The sequence below is a fragment of the Heterocephalus glaber genome, unplaced genomic scaffold (genome assembly GCF_053883595.1).
Source record: "Heterocephalus glaber isolate CG9 unplaced genomic scaffold, H.glaber_assembly_v1.0 deba00001140, whole genome shotgun sequence".
In the NCBI taxonomy this organism is placed as follows: Eukaryota; Metazoa; Chordata; class Mammalia; order Rodentia; family Bathyergidae; genus Heterocephalus; species Heterocephalus glaber.
The window spans coordinates 2226763-2239368 of record NW_028258200.1 but is presented as its reverse complement, the minus strand read 5'-3'; the positions used below and the strand labels follow the sequence as shown (position 1 = coordinate 2239368).

Below are 12606 nucleotides of genomic sequence, written 5' to 3'. Positions count from 1 at the left end.
AAATGCGAGTGCACACAGGTGGGGGTCAGTGCAAGGAGGAACTCATGGAGATGGGGTGAGCAGTTGCAAGGGGACAAGTGTTCCCGGGTCTGTGCGCTGTTTTAGAGCACAGCGCATGGCGAGGTCCCCATAGGACCCAGCCAGTACGGAGCAGAGGTGGCTCCGATGCGGGTCAACCGCGTCCCGGGAGCCCGGTCAGGTGTGGGCGGCCCTGGGAGCCTACGTGGCCGAGGCGGGGCGCGGGGTCCCGGGCGCGCCCGACCTCAGCTCGGGCACGCGCACCGGGGTGGGGGCACGCCGGGCCGCGGGCACGCGCGAGGCGGTGCTGGCGGCGTCGCGGGCGCGCTCTTCAGCCGCGGGCCGCCGCCTGCCGGCGAGTCGGTCGGTTACAAAGGCCGCCGCGCCCGCCCTCGCCGTTTTCGCCTCGCCGCACGGTCCCCGGCGGACGCGGAGCCCAGAGCGCGGCCCGGGCCGCGGGCGGTCGCGGTGACGGCGCCCCGGGCCGGCTCCCTCCGCACCCCCGCCGGAGATGAGCGGAAGATGTCCGTGTCGGGGCTCAAGGCCGAGCTGAAGTTCTTGGCGTCCATCTTCGACAAGAACCACGAGCGGTTCCGCATCGTCAGCTGGAAGCTGGACGAACTGCACTGCCACTTCCTGGTGCCGCCACTGGGTAGCCCGCGCTCCCCGCCGCCGCCGCTTACTCTGCACTGCAATATCACGGTGAGGCGGCCGGACAAAAGGGACCCCGAGAGGCCCCGAGTGCCCGGCGGGGCGGGGCTGCCCCTTCTCCGGCGAGCGGTCCGGCCAGGCCCGGAGGGGACGGCTAGAGGCTCTGATGGGGTCAGGCGGAGGGTGCGTCCGCCAGACTCTTGGCCCCTCGCGGCCCCCGTCGCCCTCGCAGGGTAGCCATGGCCGCCCTCCTCCGTCTCTGGCTGTTGTCCGAGCCTGGGTGGGGCGAGTGAGGAGCTTCTTAAGTTTTAACGACTTGCGTTTCCGTCAGGTCTCCCTCTTACCCACGTTCATTTCTTCGTAACCCTGAACACGGACTCGTTTTAAGGAATAACGAGTTTAGGACTGAGTTACCGGACCCTTGGGCCTGGCGCGCGCACCGGGCCGCTGCAGGTGCGAGGGCGCGGTTTGTGCGTCCTTCCGCGGGCCAGCCGGAAAATCGCTGCTCTGCCCAGTGCGCGACCCGGCAATCCCGAGAGATCGCACAAAGACGCTTTCATTCCAGCGGGAAGTTCACTAGAAACCCGGAGCCCGGTAAAACATTGATTCACGTGTTAAATAACTTTCTCCATAGTGTGTATATGAGGCTGTTCGTTATAGAGTTAATTTTAGGTCATTGTCCCCAACGCAGAATACACTGTCATAACTGAAATAAAGGTGGTATTTAAATATGGCTAACACTGAGTCTGTTGTCGTTATCGCCCTCTGGTGAAGTCAGAGGGTATTCGAGGGCCTACGAGGAGTGGGGAGTTTGCAGAGGCCTTAGAGTTTGGATAATTGACCTTAAAATAGTTACCAGACTCCTTGGACAGAAGATGAGTACTCTTGTTTCCAAAAAACAAAACGAAAAATCCCCGGTGCAATCAAGTGCTTAGTGAGGAGAGAATTCACTCATTAAACATGGCACTGGGGTTTCAAAACTGGGCAGACTGCCTCAAGAACTCACCATTTAGGGGGAGAGTTTTACACAATAGCATAACGACTACTGTGATGTTGGGAAAGCCAAAGAGAGCAACTAATTTTGACTTAGGGGAGGTGCACCATAGAGAAAACTTCGAGAAGGTGCGTATAATTTTGGAAGTCTGGCAGAAGGGCAACTGAAGCAGAGGAAACCCCGCCCAAACAAGACACCAAAAGTTGAGAAAGTGTGGTTTGCGTAGGTGCAGGCAATGCTTAAACTTGAGAAGCCCAGGCTTTAGGCTAGTGAAAGCAGATTTTCCAAAAAGGGGAAAACAGTAGTGAGCATGAAGTAGTGACTAGTACTGGCTCTGTTGGCTTGGAAGGTGATTATTCTGGTAGAAATTGGGGTATGGCCAGGAAAGTATAGGACTGGGTTAAATGGTAGAATTTGTGTGCTGTGGGAGCCACAAAGTTACTCAGGTAAATTGGAAAATGTGTCCTGCTATCCAGGACTAGAAGTGGTTTCCTGCAGAGGTTGGCATTAGGAAATATATTGTGGTTTTGGTTATCCCAGTGGAAGGTGGGGTGGGGTGTTGCTGTGCTGGCTTTGAATGCCAGGGGTACAGGGACTCCCCCCAGTGTTTTGTAATGTTCAGGCAATCTGCCACATCAAATAATTATCTTACCTAAAACGCCAGTACTGCTCGTTGAGAATCATTGGAGGCTGATAGGCTGCCAGAGACAAAGGTACCGAGTGATGACCTGGATTAGATAGTGGCAATGGAAGTGGAGTAAAAAATGAAAGAGACCTGGGGATGTAGCTCAGGGATAGAGCAGTTGTCTAGTGTATGTGACTGGGTTGAATCACCAGAAGGTATTAAACACATTGAGGAAAAGAATGATGTGGTAGGGACTAGTATAATGGTACTGCTAGTAAAAACTATTAAAATTGAGCTGCTAGCGAATTATGATGATCAGAAAATAGTTATGTATGCTCAGTATGAGTGTGCTAACTTAATTAAGGAAAAAAATGTCAAACATATTGAATAGTGTAGAGACTAGGTAACCAGCCTCAACACTGATAAACTTTGGCCAGTCTTATTTCATCTGTACCCTACCTTGGATTATCTTGAAGCAGGTTCCAGGTGAATCAGTTCCGTATTTTAGTATGTGTCTCTAAAAGGTGGTAAAGACTAACATGGGTGAGTGTTTTGAAGAAGGCTACATGGTTTGTTCCTGTTGATCTCATTTACTTAGAAGGAACAGAGCAAGGGAAAAATGGAGTTGGATTTCAAATGCCAGTACATGGGATTTGTTCTGTAAAAAGTTATAGCTCATAGGGCCGGGGATGTAGGTCAGTGGTTTCACTGCCTGCTGCGCAAGCACAAGGACCCGAGTTCGATCCTGGGTACAAAAAAAAAAAGTTGTAACTCATTAGAAAAATGATTTGTCTTATCCTTTGCTTTTTCCTCCTTAGCTCAGATATTTACAGAACTCTATATGAGTTCCTGTCTCTTTGCTTACAAAAAGAATTCTTTTTGGAAGGTTTCAGTGAGTAGTATCTCACTAGTTATTTTTTTATACATAAGCATGCCAGTTTCTGAATGGTTCTCTAAAGATAATTGTGCCCTTGTTTAGGCTTCTGTGTCAGCTGTGCCCTTGACTCCCTACCTCTTACCTACCCCAATCTGCCTTTTCATGTCTGAGTGTTCCCTGACTGTGTTTTAAGGTTTGGTTCATGGTGATATTTCTCCTTTCTCCCTTTAGTTTTTACTGTTTCTCCTTTGGTTATGTTTTATATTCTGTTGTAGTTGGGAGTGTTTCTGTTTTGTTTTGTTTTCTTTTTGAGACAGGGTCTTGCTATGTAATTTAGGCTGGTTTTGAACCTTAGATCCACCTTCCTCACCTTCCCCAGTGCTGGATTTGCAGGTGTGCACCGCCATGTCTGGTGGCAGGGAGAATATCCTGTAATTATGTTTTATGCTTTTTATCTTCCACTCAAATATTTGTTTTACTGACTGTGGCCACCATTTTAGCTATATTCTGTTTGAACCAAAGGCCTAACTACCTTGAGAATTAGCTGCTAAATGTCAGAAGTGCAGAGATGACATCAAGAAAGTCATGGGTAGAACATAAATATGTAAAAAGTCACTGAGGGCTTGATAGGAAATCTAAGTACAAATGAAAGACAGTGTCAGAAGTAAAAACAAAACAAAACATGGTACAGGTTTTTCTCTAGGTCAAGGGAGTTGAGCTATTTTTTCCTGTTTTATAAATTTTCCTGGTATTGAATATGAAGGGAAAAGAGTGCTCTTTTCAACCTCAAGGGCTCTTTCTTAGTCTTTGTTTTCTGTGAACTTGTGATATAAGAGACTGTTACACCAACTTAAGTATTGTTTTTCCATTTTCAGTAAAAAGACCTAATTACCAGTCAGTGTTAACATCCAGTTGTTAGGATCACACCTAAAACCAAAGCAGCTTGTTTTAATAGCCTGTGCAGCCTTATTGGGTGCTAGTACTGTATATGGCTTGCTTTCAGTCCTTTTGAAGTAGTTAACATAACCCGCAACTTCATTACTCCTTTTATGGACTTCTTGGCAGCTGGGAACTCTTGGTAGGGAAATGCTGTTTTAGAGTAAATAATCTGCCCTAGGAAGTAAATTAGCTCGTAAACAAATGAAACTTTCTGAAAGAGATAAATGCATATATAGGAAAGCTCTTTGGCAGTAACTTGTACTTTACAAATACAAAAGTGATATCATTTACAGCTGAACAACACTTTATTTTCAAAATGCTTTTAATAAACAGCTTTCTGTAGGAAATAAGGCAGTGTTTCCCCTTCCCCCTCCCTGCCTTTACACTAATAAAAAGTAGTCCAGCCAAAGTTGTTCAGAGAAAATAATGAATACATCTTAAGTAAGGAGTCTGAGACCTTTGGTTTACCCTCCTGGGGCAGATTATCTTTACAAATTGAACTCTTAGAGAAGCATTTGGAAATACCAGAATTGTCAGGTTAAGCTCCTCTAAGTGGTACTTTCAGGCCAGGAGGAATCATCATTTTCATTTATTTGACCAGTTTATAATATTGGTTATATTCCTAGTGGTTATCTATCCTTCTCCATCCCCACTTTTATGTCCTTCTTTGAAAGAGATAGATGGAGAAGAGATTTAGGTTTCTGTTTTATAAATGGTTTATCCCTTAGTAAATTGTGTTGCTTTGTTGTTTTTGGTTAAACTGAGACCTAGAAAAAGGTAGTATAGAATGTCAGCTAGTTGAGGGGTGGGGAATTGAATTGAAATGGTCACTCCCCAGTGCAAAGCATTACTGGATAACAATAAAGCAGGGTGCCCTTTTGTCCAGGACTTTGTCACTGTGTCTGTGATATCCTCTAAGGATATTCTGAAGACAGTGCCTAGTCAGAACCCAGGAAACCATCCAGTGGGCTTCTCTGCAGTTTAAGTGGCTCAAAACCTTTTTAGCAACATTGTTTTCTTTGCCACCTTTCATAGTTCACTTAGAGTGATGCTCTGAGTAGCTGTAATTTGCTACCTGTCTTTGAATGTTTAAGCATTTTTTAGATCACAAGAATATGTATGCATTTCTTTTTTTACCAAGTATTAGTATTTTTACTGTGCTTTTGTAGGTTCTGGGTTAGGTATTTAGTTGTGATAAACTTATTTGACAGTTTTCCAATTAAGATAACCTTTATAATGCCAATTACAGGCAATTTCATTCTACAAATCTTCACATCACTATAAAACTAATAGAATGTCAGAGAAACAAAGGTTCTGAATAATTAGATGCTTAGGTAACTTTTCTGTATTTGTCTTTAAAATTTTCATAACTGGTAAAAAAGATGTAGAAGCATTTAAACAATGTCAATAGGAAAATTGGAATTTTTGAGTATCATCTCATGTTTAAAATCTAGCATATTATAGGTCATTTAAAATAGGAATAGTAAGACTATTATCTTTTCAAAATAGGTATAAAGCTTGTAAAAAAATAAACTTCATAAACATAAACCTTATGAAAATTACAAACCTTGAAGTATAGAAATTGAAAATATTAATAGGTTTAAATATTTATCACCATTTTGCATTCTGTTCAGAGTGGGTTGTCTCTTAAATATTATATCAAATAAACCTTGAATTTGAATGAGGTGGGCTTTTAGAGTCTTTTGGTCAGGTTTTTCGTCAAGGGAGGAAGGTAGCAAGATGTGGCTCAGTGGATCCACATAGGTTAATAGAGACTGGTAAAGAGGTGTGTCATCAAGGAAAGAAGTTCTACAGGTGGAGAGAAGGGAGAAGGCAGTTCTCAGTTTTGGGAGTCAGGACTCCTTTACCTTCTTAAAAAGTACTAAAGGCCCAAGGATCTTTTATGTTAGTTTTATTCATTGAGATTTATTATTAGAAATTAAAACAAATATTTAAAACACTAAATTCATTACAAGTTATTATGTTTTTATGGAAAAAAAACCCTAAACTAAAAAATTTTAGTGAGACTAGTAATATAGTCTTACATTTTTTGTGGATTTCTTTACTCTGTAATTTGCTTCTGCATTTGGTTTGTTGTGATTCATACACACACACACGCACGCACGCACGCACGCACACAGGGTAGGCATAGGCAGGATCTTGCTGTGTAGTCCAGGCTGGCCTTAAAGTCACTATGTAGCCCAAGCTGGCCTCACAACTGGCTGTGCTCCTGCTTCAATCTGTCTTTCTAATGCTGGGATTACAGGCATATACCACCACACTCAGCTATTGTATGATATACTGTTTTAGTTGACATAGTGTGAGCAGAGTTCAACTCTGCCACAGATATCTGGTTGGAAGAAAATATTTTAATAGCCATTTTAGATATCTGAATATTCCTTTTTGATAATCTACAATACCCTTTCTTGAACTTTGAATGGATGTTTTATTCTTGCATGATACTATAATATGCATTGGTCAGTTGGAAAATAGCAGTTTACTGACATTTTCTAAGTGTTGATACACTGTACAGTAGTAAAACATTATATTCATTGATATCAGCATCAATCTCATCAAAATACTCTTGGGAGGCTCATGACGGCAGATACAAGTGTTCCAAAATTCTAATTTTTTGCTAAAAAAGTTGAATTTTATTATTGGCAATATATACTATTCTGATCTTTGAAACGACAGTCTTTCTCCATTTATATTTGAGAAAATGTGCCAGAAACCTAAGTTGGAATAACCATTGTTTGTTATCTGTTGAAGTGAAAATGATATTTCATTGACTTGTTTATTAGTTCATCTTAGGTCTCAGACAAGTGCTTTTTCTCAAGTATTCTGCAGGAATGCTCATTACACTTTTGTTTCATCACTTGCAGAATTAAAAAGATGTATTCAGAGATCAAGATTTAATAAAAATAATTTTTGCAGTTTCATCATGGATATTCTTTTAAAAAAATTTTTATTTTATTGGTACATTTTTAGGTATAAAATATAATGACATTCATCATTGGAAATTTGCACCTTTACATAATCTCTCTTGGTTCTTAGTTTTCCCCCTTCCCCTGCCCTCCCTTCAACCCCTCCATCCCTCCCTATTTACAAAGACTTTGTTTCTGTTTTTTCATTTTCTCATATTAATTCCATTCCCTTCTTTCCTTTCCCCTACCCCTCCCACTTCCCCTTCCCCTTTGCCCCTTTTTTTCCTATTTCACATTATCTATTACACCTTTTAGTCCTTATTTACACTTTCAGTTTCTCACACTAGAAGAACTATTTGGTATTTACACATGTGTGTTCTATTTATTTCACTTAAGAGTATTGCCTCAATGTGCATCCATTTAGCTATAAATGGCTCTAATTTCTCATTTTTTTATGGCTGAGTACTCCATTTTATTAAAAAAACACATTTTCTTTATCCAGTCTCCAGTTGATGGGCAATTGGGCTGCTTCCAAGTTTTAGCTATTGCAAACTGTGCTGCTATGAACATGGGTGCACATATATCACTGTAGTATGATTCTTTTAATTCTTTGGGGAAGATACCCAGCAGGGGGAATAGCTGGGTAAAATGGGACTTCCAGCCCTAGTTCTTTGAGGTATCTCCGTACTGATTTCCACAGTGCTTGCACCAGTCTACACTCCCACCAACAATGGAGAAGGGTTCCTCTTTCCCCTCAGCCCCACCAGCATTTGTTATTGGTTGATTTCATGATAGCAGCCATTCTTTCTGGAGTGAGGTTGAATCTCAGTGTTGTTTTCATTTGCATCTCTCGAACAACCAGTAATGTTGAACATTTTTTCCCGTGTTTATTTGCTATTTCTACTTCTTTGTCTGGGAAAAGTCTTCATTTCAGATGCCCATTTTTGGATTAGGTCTTTAAATTTGGGAGGTCTGATTTTTTAAAGTTTTTCATAGATTCTAGATTGTAGACCTTTGTCTGAGGAATAGCAGGTGAAGATTTTTTCCCACATTGTGGGTTGTCTCTTCACACTGCTGGGGGTTTCTCTTGCTTGCAGAAGCTTTTTAGTGAGAAGAGATCTCACTTGTTGATTGCTTGTGCCAGTTCATGGGCAACTGAGGTTTTGTTCATAAAATCTTTTCCTACACCAATGTCTTCAAGAGTTCTACCTAACCTCTGTTCCAACTGGTTCAGAGTTTCTCTTTTAATATTTAGATCTTTAATCCATTTTGATTTTAGTTTAGTGCATGGTGAGAGATATAGGTGTAGTTTTAATCTTTGGCAAGTTGAAACCCAATTTTTCCAGCACCATTTATTAAAGAGGCTATCTTTCTTCCAGTGAGGCTGTTTGGCTCCTTTGTTGAAGATGAGATGGCTGAGTGTGTCTGGCGTTGTTTCTGCATCGTCTAATCTGTTCCACTGGTCCTCAGGTCTGTTTCTTTGCCAGTATCATGCTGTTTTTATCATAGTAGCTTTGTAGTATAGTTTCAAGTTGGGGATTGTGATACCCCCTGCCACATCATAGATACTCTTTAGAATTTTTATATCTTATTCATTCAGCTTTGGTACTTCATATGTATCTAGGAATCTGTCCATTTCTTCTGTGTTTTCCATTTTATTAGAGTATAGGTTCATGAAGTAGTTATTGATGATCCTCTGGATCTGTTGTGATTTCACCCCTTTCATTCCTAATTGCATGGATTTGAGCCTTTTCTTTTTTTTGATAAGGTTGGCTAACAGTTTGTTGATTTTATTTATTCTTTCAAAGAACCAACTCTTCGATTTGTTGGTTTTCTGGTATTGTTCTCTTAGTCTCCATTGCATTGATTTCTGCTCTGGTCTTTATAATTTCCTCCCTTGTACAAGCTTTGGGTTTGTCTTGTTCTTTTTCTAGGAGCTTGAGGTTCAGCATTAGATTGCTTATTTGAGCTTGGTCTGTTTTCCTATTATGGGGATTTAGTCCTATGAATTTCTCTTGTAGAACTGCTTTCGTTGTGTCCCATAGGTTCCTGTATGTTGTATTGGCATTATCATTTAATTGTAGAAACTCTCTAATTTCTTCTTTAATTTCCTCTGTGACCCATTGGTTGTTCAGTTTTCATGTGTTTGTGAAGTTCTTGTGATTTCTTATGCTGTTGATCTCCAGTTTAATTGCACAATGGACTGATAATATACAGGGGATAACTTCAGTTCCTCTGCATTTACTTAAACATGTTGTATGAGCTAGCATCATCATAGATATTCTTAAGTGAAACTGACCTTTCCCCCCAACACCATGAGTGTGTAACTAGAGTCTGGCATCCTTGCGCTAAGGTACCAGCAGTGTTGCCCACCACTGTATTTATACTGTTAGTGTGAAAGTCAATACAGTAGAAAGAGCAATTAGCATCTTAGTATTCTTGTAGGAACAGTTTAGATCTGGGGTTTGTGGGTCCCAATTTGAGAACCATTGAAATAGATGCTTAGACCTACTGCGTAGCATCTCTTTTCACTGGTAGGACTTAGAGCGTTCGTTGTAGGTAGTAACTGAGCTCAGATAAATATTTTTTCTTTTTTTTCAGTATAGTAGTAGTTTCCATCTAGAGTAACAAGTCGTATTTATTTTATTTATGCAGAAGTTTACTAGGCAAACACTGATCTATACAATGAAGTCATAAATTTAGTTATTTTGTTTTTTTGTACAGGAAATTGAAGCCAGGGCCTTTGTTTTGAGGCAGGGTCTCATTAAGACCTAGGCTGGCCTTGAACTTTTCTTAAAAGAATGTTTGGTAAAATGTTTAAAAAATACTCAGTTTCTGTGGCTTCAGCTGTATTATAATTGAGATTGTAGTTTTTAAAGCAGTGACTCCTCAAACCTGTTTATGCAAAATTGTTTTCCTTGACTTGAACCTACTTATTCTGCAGCTAATATCTACTAGTATTTCCTAATATCTAGTAGTAAATGCATGTTTGTTGAGTGAAAAGCACATAATGCTTAGTTCATTGATTTTTTTAGAAAAATCAACACAGTATCATGGTGTTTTAAAAAATATATAGTAGTAGCTTCTCTTGGTAATACTTGGTTTGTGTGATAGACCAAGGAGTTAGTAATAATTGTATTACTATATATCAAATTTAGCAGCCTAAGATGACAGATGTCATCAGACAATGGGTCAGGAATCTGCAGAGTTACCCTGTGTTAAGTGGCACAGGGCCTCTCAGGCAGGGAAGGTGTTGGCAGAGACTACAGTTGTCTCAGAGTGGACACACAGAGAGAGAATCCTGTCACAGAGTTGATGGCAGGATTCATCACCTTACTACAGGGTGTAGGGTGTTGGGCTAACCTGATGCCCCAGTTTAGCTTGTTACTGGTGAGAGGCCCTTTTCAGGTCCTTGTCATTGGGCCTCTCCGTGTGGCAGCTGGTTTCCGTCAAAGGGATTGATTGAGAAAGCAGAAGCTGAACAAGGTAGATGTTGTCTACTGGTAACCTACTTTCAAAAGTGACCTCTCCTTACTTTTGTATTCTGGTTGTTAGAAGTGAGTCATTAAATCCAGGGAAGGGAATTCTACAAGGGGGTGTTTAAGAACCGCATAACATGGATAAACAGATGATGGCTGTACCGAGAATGGCTATCTCAAAACCCTGCTCCTGGGGCAGCAAAAACTGAAGATAGACATGGCAGCCCTAAGTTGCTGTGTGTTCTGCCTTCTAACACCTCCTGTATTCGTTATGCTACATTTAATAAATTTTTTAAGGAATTACATCCTGTGATACTGTCCAAAAAGAAATGGAAAGTTAGGGGATAAATTTTAGGTCTGCTTGCTAGGATGGGAAATCTCAAAGTAACTTCTGTAATTGTGCTACTCAGAAGACAGGAATACTGTGAGTAGATCTAGAAAAACTGCTTTTAGCATTTGTAAGGATTTAGAGACATGTATTCCTTGGTTTAATTTTTAAGATTTAGAATTGGGTCTCTAGATATTAGAAATGTAGCTTTATCATATTAAAAGCCAAAAGTAGTATAGCTTGAGTCTATAGACTGTACTTTAAGGTTGGGATCTTTTTAGACTTGTTTTTCCTCTTTAAGATTTATTATGATTCTAGATTTTAAAACTTTTTTTTCCTATAACTTTTTGGTATATTTTAGGTATACATTATGGTCACATTCATCGTCGGGAGTTGTGCTTGTACATGATATATCTTGGTTCTTGTTTTTTCCTATTCCCCTTCCGTCTCTTCCACCTAGATTTTAAAACTTTTGAAAAAAGGTGAAAGCTGGAGAATTCAGGCTTTGATAGACCTTTCTTTGTGAAGGAAGGAAGCCTATCCATCTGGTATTTGAATTCCATTTTTATTTTTTTTTAAAATAAATCTGTCACAGTGTATTCTAGTTTTCAGTAGTACTCTTTGTCAATAGAGTGCTTCTATTTGATTTTAGACTTAAATAAAGTTATGTGACATGGAACTGACAAGATTAAACTATAAAACTAGCAACTTTAAAAAAAATTCCATAAAAAGAAATTTGGTTTTCCCCCAAATGGATTTTAATGTGTTACTTTTCTTCCTCCTGATCATTTTACTTGAATCCACTATCACATCGCCACTCAGTCATGTGGTTTCATTGCATATCAGGTTAGGCTGTATGTAAATGTGTTTAACGTCACTGTCTCTCTCTGTAACAGGAATCTTATCCATCTTCTTCGCCCATATGGTTTGTGGACTCTGATGACCCAAATCTGACATCAGTTCTGGAACGTCTAGAAGATATGAAGAACAACAATTCGGTGAGAAAATAGGCCAAGCTACTTTCTTTTTTTCTCATGAATGTTACATGTAAAACTTAACTGTTAAGAGGTAATGTGATATAAAAGCATGATTAATCTTGAGAGGTTAAAGACAGGGTTGGTTTTTGTTTTTGTAAGTTCTTCAAGTTCTATTTATTACCTGTTTTTCTTTTGTTATTTCTCACAGGAGTAGCCTTGCTGTAGAATAGGAACTATAGGAGTCTCTCTTCCCTGCATTCTAACCATTAGGCCAAGCAGGCATTTTTGATAGTGAGCACTAGCCAAGATGGGAAATAGAAAAAGAGAAAAAGACCAATATAGATGTGAAGGAGAATAATGATAGAATGATACCAGTACTAGTTATGGAGTTGCTTTTTCTGTCAAGGGCCTATAAATATGCAGTAAAAGCCAAAGGTATTCAAATGGAAAGTTTGTTTTGCTTTTTGGGGTTTTTTTTTTTTTTTGGTACAGGGATTGAACTTGGGTCCTTGCACTTGCACAGCAGGCAGCGAAACCACTGAGCTAAATCCCTGGCTGTTTTGCTTTTTAATATATAGTAGTCCCTCCTTATCTATGGATGATACATCCAAAACTCCCAGTGGGTACCTGAATCTGTGGATAGTACTGAAACCTATATGTGCTGTTTTTCCCTAACTTAACATATGTATGATAATTAATTTATGCATTAGGTACAGTAAAATATTGATAGGGCCAGGGATTTAGCTCAGTGGCGCTGAGCCTGACTCACAAGGGCAAGGTCCTGAGTTTGATCC

The 12606-nt window shown here is 40.4% G+C and overlaps 1 protein-coding gene across 6 annotated transcripts in view; it reads left to right on the top strand.

Annotated features, from left to right (window-relative positions):
- The first annotated feature begins 370 nt into the window (after positions 1-370).
- Ube2q2 (ubiquitin conjugating enzyme E2 Q2) overlaps positions 371-12606 on the top strand; it is a 55316-nt gene continuing 43080 nt past the window's right edge. For 4 of the 6 annotated variants that reach the window (XM_021250090.2, XM_021250088.2, XM_004872077.4 and 1 more), the window contains exons 1-2: positions 371-720; positions 11732-11833. In XM_021250090.2, coding sequence (XP_021105749.1) covers positions 541-720; positions 11732-11833 — 282 coding nt within the window. In that variant the 5' untranslated portion in view covers positions 371-540. Of the gene's footprint in view, positions 721-1000; positions 1264-8478; positions 8499-11731; positions 11834-12606 lie in introns of those variants that run through there. The other 2 variants (XM_087210210.1, XM_087210211.1) reach the window with 2 other exon arrangements.